The sequence below is a fragment of the Excalfactoria chinensis genome, chromosome 1 (assembly GCF_039878825.1).
Source record: "Excalfactoria chinensis isolate bCotChi1 chromosome 1, bCotChi1.hap2, whole genome shotgun sequence".
NCBI classification, from domain to species: Eukaryota; Metazoa; Chordata; class Aves; order Galliformes; family Phasianidae; genus Excalfactoria; species Excalfactoria chinensis.
The window spans coordinates 75,883,513-75,907,352 of record NC_092825.1 but is presented as its reverse complement, the minus strand read 5'-3'; the positions used below and the strand labels follow the sequence as shown (position 1 = coordinate 75,907,352).

General features: G+C 47.7%; 1 protein-coding gene across 1 annotated transcript; it reads right to left on the bottom strand.

The window, feature by feature from the left end:
• Positions 1–8,361: 8,361 nt before the first annotated feature.
• On the bottom strand, positions 8,362–23,609 carry LRRC58 (leucine rich repeat containing 58). Its single transcript, XM_072350717.1, has 4 exons — positions 22,948–23,609; positions 15,553–15,681; positions 13,993–14,270; positions 8,362–12,622 (listed from the first exon to the last, which is right to left on the bottom strand). The coding sequence occupies exons 1-4, from the start codon at positions 23,604–23,606 to the stop codon at positions 12,414–12,416; spliced, it is 1,275 nt and encodes a 424-aa protein (XP_072206818.1). The 5' UTR covers positions 23,607–23,609; the 3' UTR covers positions 8,362–12,413.
• Between the last annotated feature and the right edge of the window lie 231 nt (positions 23,610–23,840).

The window sequence follows — 23,840 nt, the reverse complement described above, 5'->3', positions numbered from 1 at the left end:
CCAGAGAAGCTGTGGGTGCCCCATCTCTGGAGGCTTTCAAGGCCAGGTTGGATGGGGCCCCGGGCAGCCTGAGCTGATGGGTGGCAGCCCTGCCAATGGCAACGGATTGAGACTGGGTGAGGTTTGAGGTCCCTTCCAAGCCATTCTTTTCATATACTTGGCCCACAGTCCCCTGATTTTAAAATGTTGAGGCTTTGGCCCATTTGGGTGGTCATTTGGACATTCTTCTTCTTCTTGACACCTCGACTACTCTCTTGTTACTCCCACACCATCCTGTTGGCTTTGTGACCCTTCTGAAATGTCTCTAGTGACATAAAATCATGGAATCATTTGAGTCAGAAGGGACTTCAAAGGTCACTGAATCCAGACCCCTGCACTGGACAGGAACATCCATGGCTTGATCATGTCGCTCAGAGCCCAGTCCAGCCTGGCTTTGAATGCCTCCAGGGATGGGGCAACCTCCATCTCCCTGGGCAACCTGTTCCAGTGCTTCACCACCCTTATCCTAAAAAAAACCTTTTTCCTAATATCCAGTCTAAATCTCCCTCTTCTGTCTTGAAACCTTTTCCTTTTGTCCTATCATCACAGATCCTGCTAAAGACCCTGTCCCCTTTATCATTCTTATAGCCCTTCTATAGATACCGAAAGGATGCCCTCAGTTCTCTCTGGAGCCTTCTCTTCTCCAGGCTGAACAGCCCCAGCTCTCAGCCTGTCCTCATAGGAGAGGCATCCATTCCATGGGTCATTTCTGTAGCTCTCCTCTGGATGCACTTCAACAGGCCCACATGCCCACATCTCTCCTGTACCGAGGACTCCACATCTGGATGCAGTACTCCAGGTGAGGCCTCACCAGCACAGAGCAGATGGGCAGGATCACCTCCCTCAACCTGCTGGCCACAATTCTTTTGATGCAGCCCAGGATATGGTTGGCTTTCTGGGCCATGAGGACACCTTGCTGGCTCATGTCCAGCTGCCATCCACCAGTACCCCCAGGACTTTTTGGCAGCGCTGCGTTCCATCCTTTCATCCCCCAGCTTGTACTGATAGTGGAGACCTACAGCCCATGTGAGCAGAAGCTATGCACAATCTGAAGCAAGAATTTCAGCTCCAGCGTGGTTTCCACTGTGCTCAGTATCCAAGTTTACTCCCACCAGTGGAAACTGGTTTGCGAGCAACACCCTGCTCACCTATCCTGTCTCCTATGCAAACAAGGCTGATCCCAGATTCACCTGACAGGAGGTCAGACAGGTACAGAGGGCTCGGGCCTGAGACATCATTCAGCCCCTGTTCGGCCATTTCCCCACAATCAACAAGCTGCTGGTGGACAGGTGGTGCACTCAGCTCTCCCCGATCCATTCTGCTCCACCTGCTAAGCAGAACCACGAAGGTGTTAAAAACAGTGCGGGTCTGCAGACTTCACGCACCCTGCCAGCAGCAGGGCTGGATGGGGACCATGTGAGCACAAAGGGTGGCAGGGTGGAGTTTGTAAGAAAGCAGCAGGTAGGCTCTGCTGCAATGTGGTCAGAGCACAGGGGCTGTGATCAGCCTTGGTGAGGAGGCACTGGACACCTGGCACTGCACAACGATGCAGATTCTGTCCTGGGAATCTGAGACAAACATCTTTGACAAGAGCCTCTCCAATGTGTTGGGATCATTTCCTTTTTTGAGAGCGATATCCTGAGGGAATGAGGTTCATTCAGAGCGCATTCAAGTGTCCATTGTCCCCGCTTTGGCAATATTTAAACCTTCCGGCAAACAAACTGCAACAAATACAACAATGGGAGGAGTCTCCCAAAGCTGTGAAGCTCTGACAAGTTTCTGTGGCAGGGCAGAGGAAGAAACCCAGCAGATCTTGGAACAAGCTGCCCAGAAAAGCTGTGGGTGCCCCATCCCTGGTGGCGTTCGGGGCCAGGTTGGAGGGGCCAGAGGCAGCCGGAGCTGGTGGGTGGCAAATCTTTAGGTGAATGAATGACTGAATTCCTCCAAAGTCTGTCAGTGCTTTAGGGAAGGACCACGCTGGTGTCCCACAGCAATGCTCCATACAGACCTCCAAGGACAGTGCTCTTGAGGAATCCAGCTGGGCTTTGCACAGGCCCCAGTACATGCCCACACAGGATACCGGGAGTTCAGCTAATTTATGTAGGCGACTGCTCATGTCCAGTGTGTCCAATAATCCAGCCTGCTCTTTCCTGTAATACTGAGTCCTCGTGTGTTATTATTAAAGGTTCAGCATGAGCTGGAACCCAAGGAAAGCAGCCAGCTTCTTTGATGCTAATGTGAACCACCAAAGCATTCAGGGTTCACCCGCTGCGGCCAGCAACACCCAGGCCCAGCATCACTTAGTGGTCTCTGGAGGTATCTCAGACTCGTAGGATTTGATAAGGAAACAACAAAGCCTCCTGCAGTGCTGTGTTTCAGCTGTGCCCGTCTGCTAAATACCAGGTGGTAAATGATGGTTTCCTTCAATTGTAGCAGTCCGTGACTACCTATGAAGTCACACAGTGACCTCAGCTCAGTCCTTCACTGAAGTAGAAGAAATACTTTGCCGCTGTGATGTTTTTCTTTCTAACAATAGAGATTAAAAACAAACCCCAATGCCTTTCTATTAACGCGGATCTAACTCTCATCACAACAGAAGCACCCTTTTTTTTCTGGCTCTAGCTACTAATCTGAAGCACTTTGCTGATTAAGGTCCCTCTCAGGTGGTCTTTTGTTGCCGCGGGGACCCGGGGCTCACCCCCTGCTGCTGAGTGCTGTGCTGGCAGGAAGGATCCCAGGCAGAGCACTGACAGGGAAAAGGAGTACAGTGGGTCACAGAAAAATTCCTTATGTGCAACAGAACGATGAGAGAAGAAAGTGGGTGCTGAAGGTAGAATGGGTTATGAGAAACAGGGTCAGGGAATGAGCTACTGTCCGTACTTTGAATGGATGCAAATGACAGGAACAATGGAAGAAATGACTTTAGGGAAGGGATCGGGCAGGTGGAAAGGTAAGACGTGGACAAGTATCTCTGAAGGATGTGACATGTGCCTGGTAGCCAATACCTTGAAGAAATCTGTCAAGTCAGAAGATTAGTGTGTCTGAAGAACAGCAAATGCAGAGACGATGAGCTGCACTGAGAGGGAAGTACATACCTTTATGGCATCAGCACAAGATGCAGGATGGAGAACCCACCCAACGGGGAAGATGAGCATGTCCTAGAGAAAGAACAGGTTGAGCTTCAGGACGTGAGTGCTGAAGCACCACCAGCTGTAAGGGACATGCTTTGAGATGTAAGCCAGGAGTGTGGAGCTGAACGTAAGAAAGAAAGTGGAGCAGGAACAGGAGAAGGAGTGAGGAGTGTGACATGACAAAATAAATCAGTCCAGGCTACCAAGGAGCCAATTACCTCTCACTCTTCTTAAAAGGCAGTAGAAATACATTTTGAAAGTAAAACTACTGCTTCAAATGCAGATACACAGCACCCAACTGAGCAACTCCTTCAATGGGCACTGATCTAAGTATGTCCGTATCCTACACCTAGAAGCCATGTGATAGATTTCCCACGTCCTTTAAGGCTGAGTCAGGCCCGGGATCACTAGAACAGAACTTAAAGCACTCAGATAAACACGTTTTCCACTTCCTTGCCACTAAGAAACCTGAAGCAGTGACTGCGGGTTGCTTTCCCCAAACTTTAGAAACTGAGATGGGAAAATATTTTACAACCGCAGCAGCTTTTGGTGCGAGAGGTTGCTGTCATTTAAAAGCATTATAATCACCTACTTCACAGAGCTACGCACACCAGCCCGACGTTGTAAACTCTCTGAAGCTTTGAAACCCATTCAGCCTGGCCTCCTTTAAAACTAAAAGAAACACACCCTTCTTTTTTTCTTTCCTTAAGAAAAGGAGCCTTTGAAAAAGTATATGAATAGACGTTTGCCAGTGAAATCCGCAGAGAGAAGACAATTATTACCAGATAAAAGATTATGAAGGCATCTGAGAGTTTTTTTGTTTTTGGTGGAAACCTCTCAGGCCTGTGATGACGCTCAGGCTCCTTAGCGCAGGAAGAATGGATGAGCAATGGTGGATTTTTATCACTCTAACCAACAGTGCCAGCGTCAATGCTTTCTCACAAAACTCAGCTCCTGTGGTAGTTGGTCAAACCCAAGGGATCCCCCACGTTTCTGGAAGCAGGCTTGGGAAAAGACACAGTCCTGGCACCTGGAGCAGTAGCTGAAGATGACCAGAAGAGTCTTATTTTCGAGTGCCATTTGAGCCTTTTTGATGCCGGGCTATTATTCTGGAGTTCAGGAATTAATGTGCTGCCTGAACAAAGCCGCCACAGACCCACGTCCACTCCTGTGGTTGCCTTGACCAGGACTACTGCTATTATGGTCGTCTGAAAAGAAGTCTCTGGAAAGATGAAAAGGTTTTCCTTGGGTGACGAATCAGCCATTAGCAGGATTCGCTTGTTCATGATACCTATGAATCTCCCCACCATCCCAGATGTTACTGGGAGACTCATCTGACCGTGCATTAATACAATCAGTGAGAAATAAATAGCCATTTGTGAGGCATGCTTCCTTATTTCTGACATGCTATGTGCCCACCCATTGGGAAAGAGCTGCCTGTTACCTTTACACACCATGAAGTACATTACCTCTATCCACAGGCAACACCACTCTTATTTCAGTAACATCTGGATCAGAATGAGTGCATCTCAGTTTGTCCCAGTAAAGCATCATTAGGCTTCACCTTTGTCCCCAGCAGCTTCAAGAAATAAGCTTCTGGATTCAAACAGTCAACTGCATAATGGTAAAGCCACGTTCATTTTTCCATGCTGACGGTAGGCAAGCCCTGCTAATCATCTGCTGTGCAAATGGCATCGCGTGGGGTCATTTACATGCAATGAGGACAAGGTGAACAAGGAGAAGGCTGGCCTCCTCATGTGGTAAGCATGGCCTCCCTCTGCCCTCTTTCCTGGAGGAAGGCACCAGCCACAGACAGCTTGCTTGGCACTGGGAGGCCAGGAGCTGGGATACACCTCACCAGGGCTCTTCCAGCCACTATAACACAGGCTAAGTTTACGGCAATAAATCAGAGCTTCCATATTTCACTCAGGGTGAAATGCCTAAGGCACTCTATCAAGAGATGAAGGCCCTCCTGGAAGCACTCCACAGCAGCTCATGCCCTTGTGGCTGACTGCCGAAGATCCCTCAGAGCTCAGGGATGTAAACACCCGCTGCCATAACAAGCCCAGAGCATGCAGGTTGGCAGCAGCTGATCGAGGAAGGCTTTTGGCTCTTAAGGCCATACATCTCCACATGCTCAGCGAACCAGCTCTATGGGCAGGGTGCCCAGAAAGGACTAGGCCACAGTACCAGGCACAGTCAGTGTTGGGGCCGCTCTTTCCCTCCAGACCATCACAAAGGGTTATCTTTGGGCAGGGCTTTGAAAGAGTGGAGTGGGCAGATGGGGTTGTAAGCTGAGAAAACCAAAAATAGTTTCAAACTTTCCCGAATTGTTTAAAACATGTTTCAACCGGCCCAGTCACGTGGGGTTTCCGCAAGGCCTTTCATGATTGCATCTCTCCACAGAAGTCTGCTGCTGCTGCTTTAAAGAGAGAGACACAAACAAACAGGCACGGTTTAACCCCAGATATGTGGAGAGAATAACCAGGGAATGTTAACTTTGCAAAACACAGTGCTGTGTTTGTTTGAAGATGAAAACACTGCGCTCAGTTTTTCAAGCAGCCTTTTGCTGCTGCTCCTCCTGATGGCGGCAATAAAGGGTGCTTGATTACGTTCATCCAGTGAGTGTTTTAAAATCTTCCTGTCTGTTCTTTCCAGCAGCACTGTATGTAACAGCACACGAAGCACTGAGTTCAGCCGGTGCTTTCAGGTACCCACATCCAGGCAGGATTTACGAGCAAAGGGCTAAGCCCAAAGAGTGCTGTGGGCCCTCTGCTAAGGAGCAGGGGAATGTGGAGAAACTCTGCAGCACAAATGGATCCATGACAGAGGCACAGAAACTCCAGTGACCTGTTTGCTTGACACAAAGAACGTTCCCAAAGCCAAAGATGTCTCCCATCTCCAAAAAAAAGACCTTGAGGCAGAGAGCCATTATGAAGAGAAACAGAAAGCCCTTTATGTGTCCATCTCTGTTCCACACTGCTCCCGCTGTTTGGCTGGCATAGACTTGGTCAGTGCCTTCCTTCTTACACAGCTCTTCTTCCTGAGGTGCAGCAGGACAGACCTCCCCAGAGTAAATGAAATCTTATTACCAAATTAAGTCCATGGACAGCAACTACATAACATGATCTGGCACAAAGCACGGCATTTTCTCAACATTATTACACACATTTGTTATAAAGTCATTTTTACTATGGACACCAGGCCATCCACAAATAACGGAAAATCACTATTGATAAGGTGGAATTTTCCTACCTGTTTGCAAAGCCCTGCAGATGAAATTTGCTCTGAACACCTGATACAGCTGTGGATATCCCTGTTCATTGCAGGAGTTGGACTAGGTGATCTTTAAGGGTCCTTTCCAACTAAAATGATTCTATGATCTTTTGAATGTACTCTTTTAGAGACCCCGATGGCACTCTGACCACATGTTAATCATTCGGCAGTATGACAGCATGCCTTGAGCTGCCACCAGTGCAGCACCAGGCCAGGACAAAGATAAGGGCGAAGGGGTCTGTACACAGTATTCCCTGCAAGCAGTCACTGAACTGAAACTGGAGTTGCACTTACTCCCACACACACACCACTGGTCAGAAGTGGGACTCAGAGGGGAAAGTAATCCATGGTACAGAGCATCCTGAAAGGACATCAGCTGCTGTTAGACCTTCATGTCAAAAATCCCCGCTTCATTGACTGGCAGGAGATGCTGCAGCAGCAAGCACTCCTACGTGAACACATGCACTCACATCTCACCTGAGAAGTCAGAGCTATCGGGAATGGATACAGACACAGCACATCTCCAGATTGTGACTGAAGGTTGCAGATGACGTTGGTCCTTAACACTCCAACATGTGGGGAGCACTAGGACTGCCTTTCTTTCAATAAACTCTTTAAGTGTTGGTGAGTGCAACGGAAAAGGCGCATGGATCCAATTCTAGCTATCTGGGACACTAGGAAATATACAGCTCCACTGCATGATGCTCACTTCCACAGCATCAACAGAATGTTCCCTTTTAAATCTGAGCAGTTCTCCGTGAGAATGAAATGCCAACCTGACATCCTGAGCATCTGCTTCAAGCATCCACGTACCCCATGTTTCATTTACACTTTTTACTTCATTGGTGCTAGAAGGCAAGGAAGTTTGAGAGCTGCAATTCATTCCTTGAGATTAGAAGAGCGGCTGCCAGAAAGATGTTGAACATCTGGAGAGGTTTCTGCACTAGGAGACTGTAGCACCAACGCACATGCAGACAGCAGACTCTTCATCACTGGAAGTTTCTAGGACAGCCACACAAACCCACCATGACCTGAACCAGTGTTGGCGATCTCCTCCTTAAATGGAGAGGGTGGACTGGAGACCACCAGAGGCTCCTTTGGAACAGTACTTCTATAACGGTGTGGAAGAGAGTGTCTTTGCATTAGTCACAAAAACAGGCAAGAATATTCCCAGGTTGGTTACTACAGGTGAGGCCACTGGATTCCTCAGTGTTTTATTTGGAATGGAGCTGCTGCACCATTGCAGAGGTTTTCATTACATGCAAAGCTGAACCACGTCTGAGGCAGTTCCTGATTAAGTTAATATCAAGAAACTCTTGCTTTACACCGTCCGGGTTTCCAATATACCACATTCCTGCACTGACATCTGGTAACTGCACAGCAGGATCTGAGACATTTTGGCAACAGAACACAAAAAACTATTAAGGATGTAGAAGGAAACATGGGATTACACAAGACATGGGAACACAGTTAACGCGATCAGGAAATTAACATTCAAAAAATGATCGACAGGTCTCTGAGTTAGAGCATTAGGAAGAGGGAAACAATTCAAGAACTACACGACTGTTGCTCCAGATTGCTGGAAAACTCTATCATGCACTGCCCTCTCTTGTGCTTAGATCGATCCTGCCATTAATTACCTCTATCTTTAAGTGATGGAGTAGATCTTGGGAACACAAGCAAAATAAAGTCTTGCTTATAACATTCTCTGATGTGTTACAAACGGGCTCCAAAAGCCAAGAGTTTCAGCAGTCCTTCTGCAAGTTTCACCTACTGCTGGTTTCACAGAGCACAGGACAGATCTAATCCACTCCCTGACTGCATACAGCCCCTTCTGTAATGTTCACAGCTCTGCATTCTGCTTCAGCGATACCGCGAGTCGAGACGTCAGGCAAATAAGGGACACACACAGCTGTAGAAATAACATTTTTGGTTTTAGTGTTTACAGTTTGTTTTACAGCTCATAATGAAATAATGTTAGAGATATCCTGCATTCGGACATTTTTAGCAAAATACATCTTCAAAAAATGTAAGGCACTTTTTTAAGGCTTCCTGAAACAAACGCCCAGGATAAAAATGCAAGCAGAGGGCTAGATGAGAACCCTTTCTCGCCTTCACGTTCACGTCAGTAAAAGCCCAATCCTTTAGCCAGGCAGGCAAATGAAATAATCAATGGAAGCTTCCAAGATAGAGTTACTGCTGCCATTAGTGTGCATTCTGAAGTAGTCTACTTGAAGTATCCCCAGTTGGGGGGTGGCGATGGCAGAAATTCATCCGCCTGGTGTGAATAAGATGCATTAAAAATAGTTCTTTGAACAGGTTAACAAAGACAACAGTGCAGGGATTAAGTTTCATTACTTTCATTGGATTAAATTCCTTCCATTCATTATTGCCAACAAGGGTAAGAAACAAAAAGGAGCTGGTTTTCCTCTCCCTCCCCCCTACTCCCATTATAATTCAACACAAGATTTCAAAGACTCAAAATGACCAGGACAGAAGCCCATGAAAAACTGCATCTGGCCACTTCAGAGTATGTTTAAATATTCATTACCGACTTCCTCAAGTCTCACCTCTTATTAAAGAATAACAAACATAAAAGAACTGGCAACTGTAGAAATTGCTCCCAGTCAAGTTGATATTTTGCTTCTTTTCCCCATGATCCCACTGTTCCTATTCAGTACCTGCATTCAGAAGCACACCATCAGCTCCCCTTGGCAAGGAGATGGCGAGACAGAGGAACAATGCCGGCATGGCCCCCGACCCTGCAGGGAAGGTGGAACGAGCAACTTTCCTTCACACACTTACATCCCAGTTTAAGAACATTTTCAAAAGCCAGGTCATGCTGGGCTGCTGTAGCAACAAGGGGAACGATACCAAAACACTGACTGAAGACTGCAGCCAGAGGTGCATCGGAAGCAACTGAAATACACTAGTGAAAACTGGCAAAAAAATAAAGAGCCACAAGCCAGAGCACTGGCAAAACCACTGCCCGTTTCCCAGGGCCTCCAAGGAAGGGATGGTAGAAATCTACCATCTGTCACAGCAAATATTCAAGTTTCTTCTTACTTATTTTATTGTCCAGTACCTTTTCCAGTCTGCAGGGGCTAAAATTGCTGAATATCTTGATTTCTGGTGGGCTCAGTATGTTAGACACTGCAAGTACCAACCTGTACATCCATCTCCACGGCAAAAAGAAAACGACTAACGAGTCACATCTCTTACAAGCCCCTGATTGTTCCAAATTCTGACTTACTTGAATTGCACTTAAAATCCCAGCAGCACAAAGAAAAATAATTAGTTATATTCACAGATATATATCATGGTTTTTGTTTGTTTGTTTGTTTTTTAAAGAGACATTATATCAAGTCTAAAACGTATAGATATCCATTGCATAAGCTGTCAACTTTTGACCTGGCTACAGTAAAGCAGCTACAAAAACAGATTAGTCTATTAGCACTATTAGAATGGGATAGAGATGGGCTGCTTGTTTGGTTAGGCAAGAAAATGCACCTGAGGAAGGAGCTAAATGAGAACCAGCCACCACTAGTCTTGGCCTGTCACACGCATAGGTGTTACTGTGCAAACAGGTACTGTGGCAGCAAAGTGGCTGTGGAATCTAATTTTGTCTAATGAAAAATACATCACTTCAAGAGAGCTGCTACTCAAGAAAAGAAAGGCAGGCAGTACTCCACGGCCCTGAGCTCAAAAGATCTTGAAATCTCAGCTTACGTGGTTCACTTTAACTGGCAAAAAAAGCCACACTCTGGATCATGTAGTTATTTCCTACTGTTAAAACTAGCAGTGAACTTAAAATTGTGGCTCTGCAATCAGTTTACTGTCATTTAGCATGACAGTACATGATAAGATTCAATCAGGACAGGAAGAAGTGTCTGAAAGAAGAGATGAAGGAGACACCGGCCACTCACCCATCCCTATTTCACTGACAGCATGCAGTTGTTTTCTTTTCAAAACTGTGGGTTTTTCCTTCTAAGCAAACCTCACAGGATTTCCCAAGTGATATCCAGTTGCTTTGTACATGCACCTGTCTTAAAAATACCCTTGTGAAAATGACTGGGAAAGACAAAGAGCGCGTGTGATTCAATTCCTCGTGTACTTGTATGTTGCAATAGTTAATAAGCAGATAATTTCTTTTAAATTCAAGTTCTCTGCAAAGGAAACCAAGGAAGCAATCAGTACTGTCGAGGAAGTGCAAGACAAGAAGTTAAACCCACACACTGAGACAGACTGGAATGTATAAAGTTTCACAGACCTTGTTTGCCAGGTCACATTAAAAGGAAAATGCTAGCTTAAAAAAAATAAACCACTAAAGCTAATTACAAAGAAGAGAATTATCAAAGTGCTTTAATAAAGTGTCAAGCATAATTAAACAAGACCATTAACACAGAGCTGCCATAAGATATCCTAACAGGCACATGTGTTTTCCAAACGCAAGAGAGAAGCACAGGTTTTTAATTACCCCCTTAGGACCAAAGTGGGTTAAGTAAAGTTGTGCTTGTTCATTTTGCTTCTTAACATGAAATATTTGCTCTGCTCATGCATCCAAAGGCACAGCTGGATTTGCTGTACTGAGACTGCAACAAAAGTACTGTCTGCTGGAAATACTGAGACGGGCAGCTCTCACTAAGCAAAACACCAACAGGTGTTACACTTAAAAACTCTGAGAATGTTTCTGTGGCTTTCCTTTAAGCATAGCTTCAGGTAAGTGAGCACGTTGCTTGGACAGTCAGACACCCTGCCTCCTCTATCACAACAAGAGCAAATGCAAATAAGGAAGGGGCTTCAAAACCACCCCCAGCAAGATGCTCAGACAAGGTGCGTTATGTTTTTTGTACCGGCTTTTCCTCTGTGTTAAGAGCAAGAAAAAAAATATCCAAAAACCGTTCTCTGCAGTACGTCTCTCAGCACTTCCAATTCACTAAGGTGCTCTTTACTTTAAATAGATGAGCTTAAAGATAGATGGTAGCCCTGCAGCAAGCATAGGAGAGCTAGCTGCTGAAGCACAGGAGCATGGTCGCTTAAGGACAGGAAACTCCAATTAAGACCTTTCCTGCAGTTCAGATATGAAAGTAGATTTGCTTCAGGAAGCTGAGACCCAAACATATGCTAAAGCACATCACATCTGGTCCCACGCACAGGCACACATGGCCACAGGTCCGAGATAACAACATCAAGTCTCAACAGAACAACTGATCCATCTTCTGAAGGCATCAGAAAAAAGCAGCACTTCAAGTGTAATGGGAAGAGGCAGAAGGAATTAAAAACAAAAAGGCATACCGTTAGGAGGAAGCACTGGGGACAGCCTGCTGTAATGAAGGAGGAAAAAAAGGCGGCTCAGTTCTATGGCTGTAATACCTGCAGCAGCACAGAGACCCTGTGTCTCCAGGCAAAGGAGCAGTAACCAGAGTTTGGAAAAGCTACTCCTGAACAATGACAAAAAAAACAAAAACAGCTCCCACATTCAGTGGCTGGGTTCAAGATTTGTAACTGAAATCAAAGGAGACAATAAAGAATCAAAATGCTATACAAAACATTGGGATCCATGCATACCCATATGGCATCATTAGCCTGTTCCTGATTTACCACAGTGTTCAAAGATCTGGCCAGCCTCCTTTGCTCTATAGGATGACTGAAGTCCTGTGAAGTGTCGCATATTAAACGCTTCTTGACCTGCCAGTCGGGATGAAGCCCCTCCCCAGCCCACATGAGAGGGTCACCCAGACAGCAGACATCTCTAACAACCCCAGGTGCCCTATAGGCAGTATCCACTGAGTTAGTTCTCCTAAGTAGCGCTACAGCAAGCAAGCCGAGGCTTGCTAAGGTGCTCTGTCCTCTACAAGGACTTGAGGAAAGTTTCTTATGAGCCCTTCTGGCCAAGGGCTCATGCTTTGCTGTCCCATGATTACTTTTCAAACACTTTTCCTTCCGCTCTTCCTGTTTTGTTCCCTGTTATCCCAGAAGGACTTTCTGCATCCTGCGTGCAGCAACGCTGGCTTCGTCCTCGGAGTCAGATTCACTCTGGGAAGTGGAGCTCTGGGAGGCAGAGCTGCAGGGCGAGGAGCACTCCGGGGAGCACAGGTAGTGCATCAGCGGGATGCGGTACTTCCCACAGAAGTCAACAAACTTGATTTGTCTGACACAGCTGTCAAAGTAGACACCTGTAAAGGCAGAGGGCACAGTAACAACAAGTGAGACCGTGTGAGGAGTAATTCACGTGCTCCATGAGGTTGTTGCATTTAGTGCAAATGCCTTAAGTTAGCATTTAACACAGCACTCAGTGTGGAAGCAGAAGAGATACTGGAGAAAGAAGGGACCAGAGGACCTGTGGAAACGTACAACTTCTCTCCTTGGCGCATTTCTCCTTGGTAAAAATCTCAGGCTGGGAATTTGCAAGCTTCTCTTTAAATGCTGAATTAATTCACCCACTCTGTTTACAAATCTGTGAAACCACTTCTACCAGCTAGCAAAAATGTGTCCACAAATAGACCCTCTCTCTTTCATGGCTCCACTTCTATTCTGCCTGAGTGAAGTCACCATGCTGAGTTTGGATGCTGTTTGCCATGGCAACAGCATTGCTGTAATGCACAATTACCTTCTCTTCCTGTCACAGAGAGTGATTTTAGACACTGACATTTTCAGAAGTTTCCAGCAGTCTTTCAAGTCCTGGCTGGTATGGAGCAATCTTTTCTCCTGCAGTGTCAGAGCAACACTGCAGTGCTGTGCTAATTCATCAGGAAAAGCGAGAAAAGAGGAAAAGCAATCCACTGTTATTCTAGGCCATGCAAAGCTCTAAAAAAGGAAACATTTCTTTCTCTTCCAACACATGAGTTGCAGCCCTCCACCTCTGCTTACTGAACCTCTTTTGATATTGTTCCATATGGAGATAACAAACTGCACAATGACTGCGGGGTATATATTAATGATTCTCCTTAATCTTCTCAAGGCCAAATGCACAGATCATTTACTCCGAATAAAGCTTAAGCATTAAGCCAAATTAAGCCCAAGGATTTCAGGCTTATCAACAAGTCCTCTTCACACAGGTACTACACATTAGCTATCCAAGCCAACAGCTAAAAAGATGCTCTTGTTCACCACCAAGCACTTCAGCTCCCCTCTTTCTCTGTCTGGAAAGGAAGCTTGCTGTTTAGCAGCCCAATTTTAAAAGTTTGCCACAGTTTTCCTGTCAGTTACTCAGTCTGAGCTATTTTAGAGCAGAAGGGTCAGAAAATTCAGAACATAAAAGCACAATGGAGCGCTGGGATGAGCTGTCAGCGCTCCAACAGAAACACTGTCTGACATTTCCATGTAATTGTAGTAAACCAGTGCTAGAACTTTAAATGCTATTCCTAAGAAGAGTGAGTGAATCAGGATCCCTCAAGACACATTTCAGGAGAGCTGGAGCCAATGAATTTGATGCAACAGCATATCTTATATCTAGCCTGGCTGAGCTATGAGAGACGTGGCAAGCGAGGGGGAAAGAAAGCCCATCAGGTAAAAGCAGGAAATAGAGCAATGAAGGTAAACTTACCCCCACATTTAGGGTTAGGACAGTTGCTGGCCAAGCTCAGATAGCGGACAAGATTCTCTGGGAGATCACTGGGAGCATAGGGAACATTGCGAGTTTTAATTGTGCGTCCTGCCAGTTCTTGAAGGCTTGGGGGGTTGTAGGTCAGGTCACGGACGAAGCGAACCACCAGAGGGTTCCCTCGCAAACTCAGCTCCTCCAGGTGAACCAGGTTAAGAATCTCTCGAGGGAGGTAAGTCAGGAGGTTGTTGTGCAGGCTGAGGGAACGCAAGGAATGCAGCCTAAGGATGGAGACGGAAACGCAGTCAAGATGTGCAAGAAAAGTCATTCCACAGCTGCATCACACATAGTCCTAACTATTCTCCTCCCTCCTGACAATTTCTTCCCTTTGGATTTTCTTCTTAAAGCATAGATTCATGCTAAAGGAGACACTGATACGCCAGCACTCACAATGCCCTAGAAAGCTTGGCTCAACTCTTGAATGCCTGTTGAAGAAAGTCTTCCATACGCTGGTGTGCCTCTCAGTACACACCCCGTGGTCCACCCATCCAGTAAAAAAGTAGAACAGAAGCATAGAGACTGGCTGCTTTCAGCAGGAGATAATGTTTCCTTGTACCCAGTGCACGCACCAAAAATGGTTCCTTGCGATACTTTGAGTAAGTCACCTGCTCTCCCTCATGCATTAAAGATGAATGCTGGTAGGCAGCCAGCTCTATGAAGCCTCACGTTTTCATTGCTTGCAGCTGCATCAGCCTGTGCTGTGATACACCAGATCTTAAAAGCTTAACAAGGTCAGGCCAGGCTAGCATCTGCATGTGTGACAAGCAGTACCCTAGCTTTCAGAGGGCATGTTTCAGCACAGTGTCCAGGGCTGCTCTCAAGTTAGTACAAGTTACAAGACACCTGGACTCATTAAGCATTGTGCATTAAGAATAATCCCACTACGCCATCAAATTCCAACTGAGAAAACACCATGCTGCCATCCAACTGCTTTTGGGGTTACAACTACACACTGAATTTTTCACCTCCCATCTTAGACTACCCATACAACATTTGAAGCATCCTCTTCTCCCCATTATGCGAGACACAATAAAGCAGTATCTAATTCTCTAGAGCTGTGTTGTAGGATTTAATGAATGCTAAAGCTTTCTCAGATCCCAGAATAAGAAATACACAGGGAACACAAGGGATGGTACAGAGTAAAGGCAAACAAAGGAAGGCTTTGGCTAAAACAAGACAAATCAAGCACTCGTCACTAAGAACACAGCAGCATGGCAGCTATGGCAGCTATTTATTCCCAGCTGCCCAGGTACTTCTCGGGGTTTCCTGCACACATCTATTGGTTCACTTAGCAGTGTACACTTGGTGACTTTTTCACCTACACCACTTTGATTGAGATTTCCACATTGTATCTTCGCAGTCTGCCTGCAGCACTAAGGATCTCCATGTTGACTGAAACACTGAAGGACAAATAGGTCCTCCCACTTGCTTTTATGCATAAAAGCAGAAGGAGGAGTTCAAAGGGTTAATTGCAGCTGTTGGCTGATGACAGCCAATACTCACTGTGCCAGCTGAGGTGGAATGCTCTGAATCTTGTTGTCACACAGCACTAGAGAGCTCAGAGAAGGCAGGTTTGCTAACTCAGGTGGAATTGAAGTAATGAAATTCCCTCCAAGGTACAGAAACTCCAAGCTGAAAAAGAGAAAACACTGCATCATTTCATTAAGGTCATTTCCAGCCTCGTTTAGCAGCAGGCCTTCCCATCTCATGCATTTCTCAAAGAGAACTTACAGCTGACTAAGTGTGAAATAATTTGCTGAGGGGAAAGAAGAAACTGTTACACATCAAGATTACAATAGAGCTGCTGTTTCACAACAGATAAGGTCGAGCTTCACCTCCAGACTCCTGCAGCAACCGTTACATCTGCAGACAGGCACCAGACACCAACTCTACACACAAAGCTCCGCTCGCCCTTCCAAGGAGGAGCGACCTGCACACAGTCTACAGCACTGACATAACTCCTGCTGCAGCCAGTGGGAGTTCTCAGTTTCAACGGGAATAAAGCAAGAGCAGTGGTTCCCCCTGAAAAATCCCAGTGGCGCTGGCCCTGCATGAGGGCTAGTCACACAGCGTGGTGCCATCTGACTCCTTGGAGACTAACTGCAGTCTTTCAGAAGTCAGAGGCTTCCAATCCCTCTCTGATACAACTCTGGTACCTGCAGCGCTCCAGCTGCAAGAGCACAGGGTACACTGGAGTCATGCAAGCACACGTGTCAAGCAGACTGATTTCAGCACACTGATGTCACAGAGCACAAAGCTACCAAGGACACCGGCTGTGCTAACTCCAGCTTACGTCTAAATAGTGAAAACACCTCCCAGCCAAAACCCAACAGATGGGAGACAGGACTGAGCAGAGACACTAGAATCCTCCGATCAAGTGAAGTATCCAGTATTCACCATGCATCTTTGCCCTTTCTGAAAAGCAGAAGTTAGGCAGCAACTGGACATTAACTTCTCTTCCACATCATCTCTGCAAGGCCCTGTGAAACAGAGTCAGAGAGTCTTCCTCGCCTGTTCTCAGCTGTGTGGAAAAGAAACAAAGGAAGACTCAGCTTCTCCGGCCGGGAAAGGAGCCCACTGCAAACTGCGGTAAGCGCTCTGGTATGACAAAGTGGCTACAAAATTAAGCCACTTCTAAGCCTTAAACTGAACCTGACCATCTGAAATAAAGGAATTAATCTTGTTTCACCTGAGGGATCAAGTGGGATAGCATTTGTGGGGGTTATCCTCAACATGCAACAGAGTACGCAGAGGAAAATCAGACTCTATTCAAGAACAGCCTCTCTTCTAATGGACAACCTGTAGGAGTGGGGGCAGGAGGGAGGCTGTGGTGCAGAGTGTGCAAGGGGAGAACATTTGTAATTAAATTTTGATCCCCTAACAAAGGAATTTTAACCAAAAGTCCTCCAGCCTCCGTTGTTTCCCAAGGTGGACTTAGGCTGCTTGGGTCTCATTAGGCATTAACTGCTGACGGTACAGTTCCTTTGCATATTTTAGCTCTGTGCCATTGCTGGAGCTCATGTTGAAAAGTGTTGGGCAAGGGAATTTCAGTAATGTGGATTTCAATGTTTAAATAAGCTTTAGATGTGTACAGGGCTCCATGTCCTAGGAAAGTGAATAATTAACTCTTTGTCCTCTGCGCTCGAAGACACCACCACTACAAACTCATTCTACTGAGGAAGGGAAAAAGGGAAGCAAAATCCCTTTCAAGCCATAAAATACGTTTCAAGATCAGCTTACTGCACATACTCAGCCTACAAAACACTGCCAACAAACTTCCAGCTTTCAAGTCCATTCTTTTTAAGGGCTGCGTAATGAGGGCACGGTGACTAGCTAAGATACAAAGCCCCAGCACCAGGCTACAAAGCATCACTAAGAATCCACCAAGTAGAGTAAGTCTCTCACTGGAAAAAGAGGGCTTCTTAAAAACTGTTTTCCTTTTACCTACCTTCTGGATCGCTTTTTAGAGGTCTGCAGATTACTAACTGGCATTAGTCTTGTACTTACAATTTAGAATGTATTACACACATTTAATGCACAAAGTAGGTCAGTTCTAAGATTACTTTTTCTTCACTAGGAAGGATTCAGTTTCTCATCTAGGCTGAGCGAGACCGAGGAATTCCTAACAGCCATTCCTGGAGCCAAGTCAAGAGAACTGTTTGAGGAAAGCTCACCACAACCCAGATCAGGATTTCAAAGAGACACAAGCATTTTGTAATTAGAATTAGGCTGACCACACCACAGGTCATGGGTTGCTGCTCACCTACTCCTGTTCTCACACCATATTGCACTAGGCCCCAACCTGGAGGCCATGAGGATGCTGGCTCTCCAGCAGCCCTGCTCCAGGAGACATGCCTGACCAGGCTGAGCAGTGCAGCAAAATGGTGGCTGGCAACGATTGAAGCTGTCCCTTTTGGAGCAAGGAGATGAGGACAGGGAGCTTGTCTGACTGCAGAGCACCCAGGCAGCAAACCCCTAACCATACCATAACCAGCAGCTTGTGGAACAGCGTGCAATAAGGCAACACGTGGGGTTTGTCACAACTTTCCATAGGAGGACTACGCGCTAAGTAACCCCTCAAACCCAGTTCATAACCTCTCACAGCCAGATCGGACCCAGATTTTCTGAGGACCATTAACCTGCATGATCACAGTGCTGGCCAGCTAAGGTCTCTTGTATCACTGCACACACAGAGGGAAAAACAATTTTTCCTCTATTTCCAAAAGCCAGCCTAGGAGCTTAGAAAAGCCAGATATATGTAAAACCTTTTACATACAGGAAGGGAGCGGGGCAATGCTCACACAGCCATGAAGTGGCTCAGGTGGTGGCAGCAAAGCAAAGCGTACGTACAAGGCGCCAAGAGACTGCACATGCCTGCTGGAATATGTCTTGATGTTTCCAGGTTGTCTTGTACCACAAAACAAACCCAAACACACTTGGTAACTAAGAAGAGCCCACTTGGAGCATGAGAGCTATTTTTAAATGCCCTGTCAATTCCCATAACACTTCCACATCACGCTTCAAGGGGAAAACCACTTCTGGCACAGGAGATGGACAAAATTTCAACCCATCCAGTTTCCCCAGAGACGCTTCTTGGGATAACATGTAACAGCCGACATCAAACAGATGCATCTAAATAGGTAATCTAAAAAGAAACGGTGACCCTGAAACAGCTCCAGGTCTGTTTAGGATAAACTTTTTCAGCAAGGAATTTCCACAGCAGCTGGAGGCTCATGCAAGGGAGGATTTTAAAAGCAACCCACAGTATGCTCCTGTTCACCCTGTTCTACGGATTCGTTAATTCCTGGGAGAAGAGCACTGCCTTTGCTGACATGCAAATTCAAGATCAAACAGTTGTCTAAAAACCATTTGCAAAACGTTTGAAGAGGGGAAGAAAAAGGGAGGCAGCAAGCAGATTTCCTAATGCCGTATCTTTATCAAAGCTTCATTTGCTGTGTTTCCCACACTGCAACAACCGCTCTTAAGTGTATGCTTGTCTGACACGATTAATGCTCGCCATGAATAAAAGCAAATACTCTGGTTTTCACTGCATCTAAGCTTTGACACAGACCTTGGATAAAACTGGTGATGAGCTCAAGGCCTTTGATCCCAGTCTTTGTGTAACTGGGCTTTACTACATGTTTCCAAGCAAGAAGGAAAGGAACACACGTGGCAGATGCCTGGAAAGAGTCTGCTGCTTTTCTGTGCTCTTCTGCTTGCTCCTGCTGCTCTGCACGTGCATATTAACTGGAAGAGGAACAGTGAATTTGACACTCACATCAGGAGACTCAGGACCATTTCTCTAAGTTCTTAAGGATTCTTCCCTTTAAAGGGCAAGATGTCCCCCAAAGCACACAGTTGTGAGGACAGTGTGCACCAGTAAACCAAAACCCGCAGCGAAGACCAGAGCTGCACACTGATATCCTGCCTCACCAAAGAGATTTTGTCCGAACCCAGCAGAAGCAGATGACTGCACTTCTAACTCACCAGCCCTGTTACATGACAGTTCTTTGTGCATCCCCAGCTGGACCAGCAGCAGTGAGATATCTGTGATGCTCATCACACAGAGGAGCTGATGGGGCTACGAGCCAGGCCAGAGAGAGAACATGTGACCATCTCACACTGAAAACACAGCAAGTGTTTCTGCTGGAGGGAGAGCTGCAGCTCTCGCCTTCTTCTTCTCGCCTTCAACACAAAAACAATGCAAAGAGGGCTGCTCTCACCCAACTAATGCACTTTCTACCCTAAATTCACAGCAACTACCAATGCTGCAATCCTTGTACAATGCGGTCTTGCACTGTGCTCACACTGCTGGCTCACAGTACCTGGCAGCAGCAGGCATACAGGAGGAGCTGACTCAGCCATAATACTGTAATACCTCAGTAGGGCTCACATTTACTTCTCAGAAATTTGAAAGGCTATTCCAGATCACTGCAGACTAGAGATCATGCAATCTGGAAGAAAGAGCAACGCTGTATTTTCTACAACATCGCTGGCAGAGAACAAGAAGCAAAGGCTTTATTCTTGGTGTCAGCTTGCTATGACCAGCACCACCTTGCTGCCATCACTACAGCAATCACGGTCATTCATTTGAGAAGCCTCAAACACAATGGCATTGGCAGACAGTCCTTCTGAAACTGCCTAGGAGGTAACACCATCAGCTGAAAAGCACCCACTTTCAATGCAAGATCTTGTGCAGCACCCAAGGACTGGCAGGGACAAGGACAAGGCGGATAGCTGGGGCTGGAAGCAGTAAGGAAGCAGGACTGGCTGTGGTTCTCATCCATCTCAGTTCATTACCTTGCCAAGTCCCTAGGAACATGCTAAGATGACCTGACTCCTGCTTGCTGCAAAGCTGTGGGTTTATTACCTTCATGTGAGTAAGATCTCCTGACACATCTCTCATTCCAGAGCCTCTGTATTTGCACTTGCCAGTATATTTCTCCTCCTGCAGCAGGTCAGAACCACGAGCTTTCCATCCCATCAGCCTCACCACACAGACTCCTTACTCACTGCATCCCTGATCTTCATTAAAACTGATGGACTGCCCCTTCAAAAACAGTATGAGAAGCAAAGGGAAGACATGAGGCCTAGTTAATAAGAGTTTTTTAAAAATTCAAAGCTTGGACATTCTCGTGAGACAAGAAGTGTTTTTAGATCTCTGCAACTCAGCTCGGCTCTATAATCAGAGGCTGGAGCAGATGAGAAGAACCACTAACCCCAGTACCAACAGAAGGAACATGTCCAGTTTAAGACATTCCTCTGTGGTCTTGGAGACCATTAGAAAACCATATTTTATGGGAAGTGGCATATGGAAGAAGAGTCAAAGTCTCAGCCAGCCAGCAGCAGTGAGATGGACACCTTGCAGCTTGAGTGGTTAATTCCTTCTGGAATTCAGAAACCAGTAGATTCCTCCAGAGAGCAGCCGGTCCTGCTCTGCTCCTCCTCAGGTTTGCTTTACCCACTTCAGTGCCAGGCACGCTCCCTTTGCTGACACTTTTCTCATTGGCAGGTGAGAAGAAAGCCTGACAGCAGTTTCCCTCTATATTCCCTGTCTTTTTGATAAGGGTGTTATGTCACCAGCAACCTGGCTTCAAAAAACACATTCAAGATCCCCTGTAGAGGAATATTAGATTATGAAGCACTGCTTTTTCCAGCTCTGACAAGCAAGCGTGCTCCTCCCTTTTGTTATTCAAGCAGTCCCCAACAAAGAAGGGTTGCTGATGGTGAAGAAGCTGACAATCCTGGAGGAGCAGGGTTTACTACCTTGAGCTAAAGTTCAATTTTATTACGGTGACACATTAGCAGAAGTTCAACAAGTTAACGGCGATTACAGAGGCGGCAGACACAAGCCGGGTCTAGTTTAGTTTTTCTACCTGACGCATCACTTTGTAACGATAAACCCACAGCTCAATAGCTTTGTCCGCATTTGCCCTCTCGGAATTGTCGGTCTGGGGCTCATGCATGACCAGTGGAAGAAAAGCCACAGGACAGGACAAACAGGAATCCTGCTTCAGGGCAGGCCAGAGGAAGAAAGTAGCGGGAGTTTGACAGCAATGTTGCACAGAGCACAGTCCGCTGGGGCACCCACATGCTGTGTGTGTGACACAGCCAGGTGCCTTCGTGGGCTCAGCTGTGGGACAGAAACTGGGCTGGAGGCTTGTTTTGTTGGAAGCAAAATAAAATGAGAGAGAGAGAATCGTAACCACAGTCGAGGGCATGCAAGGAGCAGCAGAAGCCTTTGCCTAAGAGGTTGTCGCAACCGGATTCCAAGCACAACCCAGACAGCTACCATGGATACTATTGGAGGCAATGCAAGTCATCTCTGACATCGGCCTCCTCTCCTATGAAGCTGGTGTTGCTGTCCTCATGTTCTTTGCTGTCCCTGAAGCAATGGCTCCTGAAGAGATAAAAAGCTGAGAGTCCCATTCGACACACCAACCCCAACCCAGGATGCAGCCCAAGTCAAAATGCTTCAAAGCACCTCCCAACCCTAGTTTAGCACAGCTCCAGATCCTCAACAAGAGCGCGTTGTGCCATACCAAACTGCCTTATGTTGCAGTGGACAAAATCGTTTCCCTTCAGCACTCCCGAGCCACCAGGATGAACGCAGTCTTGTAGGGCCAAGGTTGCTGGGACTTGCGTCACAGAGACCGCTTCCAGTTGGTTGCTCAGCAAAGGGCCAGGGTGAGGAGAGGTCAGTCTCAAAAAGCACAGGGTTGGCCCAAGGCCTTGAATACCAGCAGAACTCACAGAGGTGCACACGTGACACCAACAAGTCAGAACACTGCTCCCAGATTGTGGCAGGCCTTAGAGGTACCCATCCCAGGTCAACGTGGGCAGCCAGTACCACATGGATGCTACATAAGATCTCTTCCCACCCCAAAAATGTTCTTGATTACTATGATTCAGCCCTCAATTTCTGTGTCATTGCCCTGCAGCAGTCTGATCAAACCCCAGCACCAGATGTGCCGTGACCCCAAGTGCAGCCCAGGGCTCTATGCCCCAAACCTGTTATATTCATACAAGTCGGATGGGTGGAGAGAAATAAAACCAAATCACAAGCAAGCACCCTAATGAGACCGCCTCTGTATCAACAAACAGGCCTTGGCATTTACATAAGCCACAATCATATGTTCACCCTCCCGTGCTGCCCATCAGCCATGAGCTACCCCAAACCTGAGGTTCAGCTTCTGTCTCCCCAGAACCCATTAAAACCAAACCACGGAGCTTTCCGTGCGCTGACGCTCGTACCAACCACCCGCCATCAGGAAGGCCGTCACCAAGGGCCGGGGCACCACGAAGCGCTGCGGAACACGGGCAGGGCGCCACAGCTCGGCGACGCGAGGCGAAGAGGTGCCTGGGGGACACCCGAACCCGGCGCCCGCGCCCGCTCACCTGCGGAGCTCCTGGATGTCGGGCGGGATGCCGTGCAGCCGGTTGCCGCCGAGGCTGAGGCTCTGTAACCCGCGGAGGCCCAGCAGGGCGGGCGGCAGCTCGGCGAAGCGGTTGCCGCTCAGGTTGAGGACGCGCAGGGAGCGGCCCAGCGGGGCCTGCCCCAGCGCCTTGGGCAGCGAGCCGGGCCCGCCCAGCCGGTTGTTCTTGGCCAGCAACGTGTGCAGGCGCGGCAGGGCCAGCAGCTCCTCGCCCAGCTCCGCCAGCCCCGTCCCGCTCACGTCCAGCACCTCCAGCGCCGGGAACCACTGCGACAGCCCGGCGGGCAGCGGGCCCCACAGCCGCCGCGGCGACAGCACCAGCCGCCGCGCCTCCGCGCTGCGCCGTGCAGCCAGTTCGGCCGCCAGCTCGGCCGCCGCCGCCTCCTCGCCCTCCGCCGGGCCTCGCCGAGGCGGCTCCAGCTCCGGCTCCGCGGCCGCACCGCCCGCCGCCGCCATCCCGCTCGCCGTGACCGAGAGCCCCTCCGCTCCGCCTGACGGGGCCGCCCGCCCTGGAACCTGAATAGCCCCGCCACCCTCTAGGGCCATGCTCGATCCCGGGCGGACCGCCCGCTGAGGGGGGGTGGCGACCGAGGCCGAAGGGGCCAGAGCGTTCGAATTCATGTTTCGGGGTTCCAGCTGGCCGCCGGAGGGGAGGCAGGAACTCTGCCGCCAGCCCGGAGCGAGCATGCGAGCGAGAAGCGCCTGACGAGAGGCATGAGGGGTGGGATACCGTCAGCGCCTCGGAACAGCGCTACAGTTGGAAGCTCAACTGCAGTGTGACGAAGTGCACGTAGCCACACGAGTACAGCTACTCACCAGTAAATTCATGTGCTTTACTGCCTAAAGCAGCGGGTC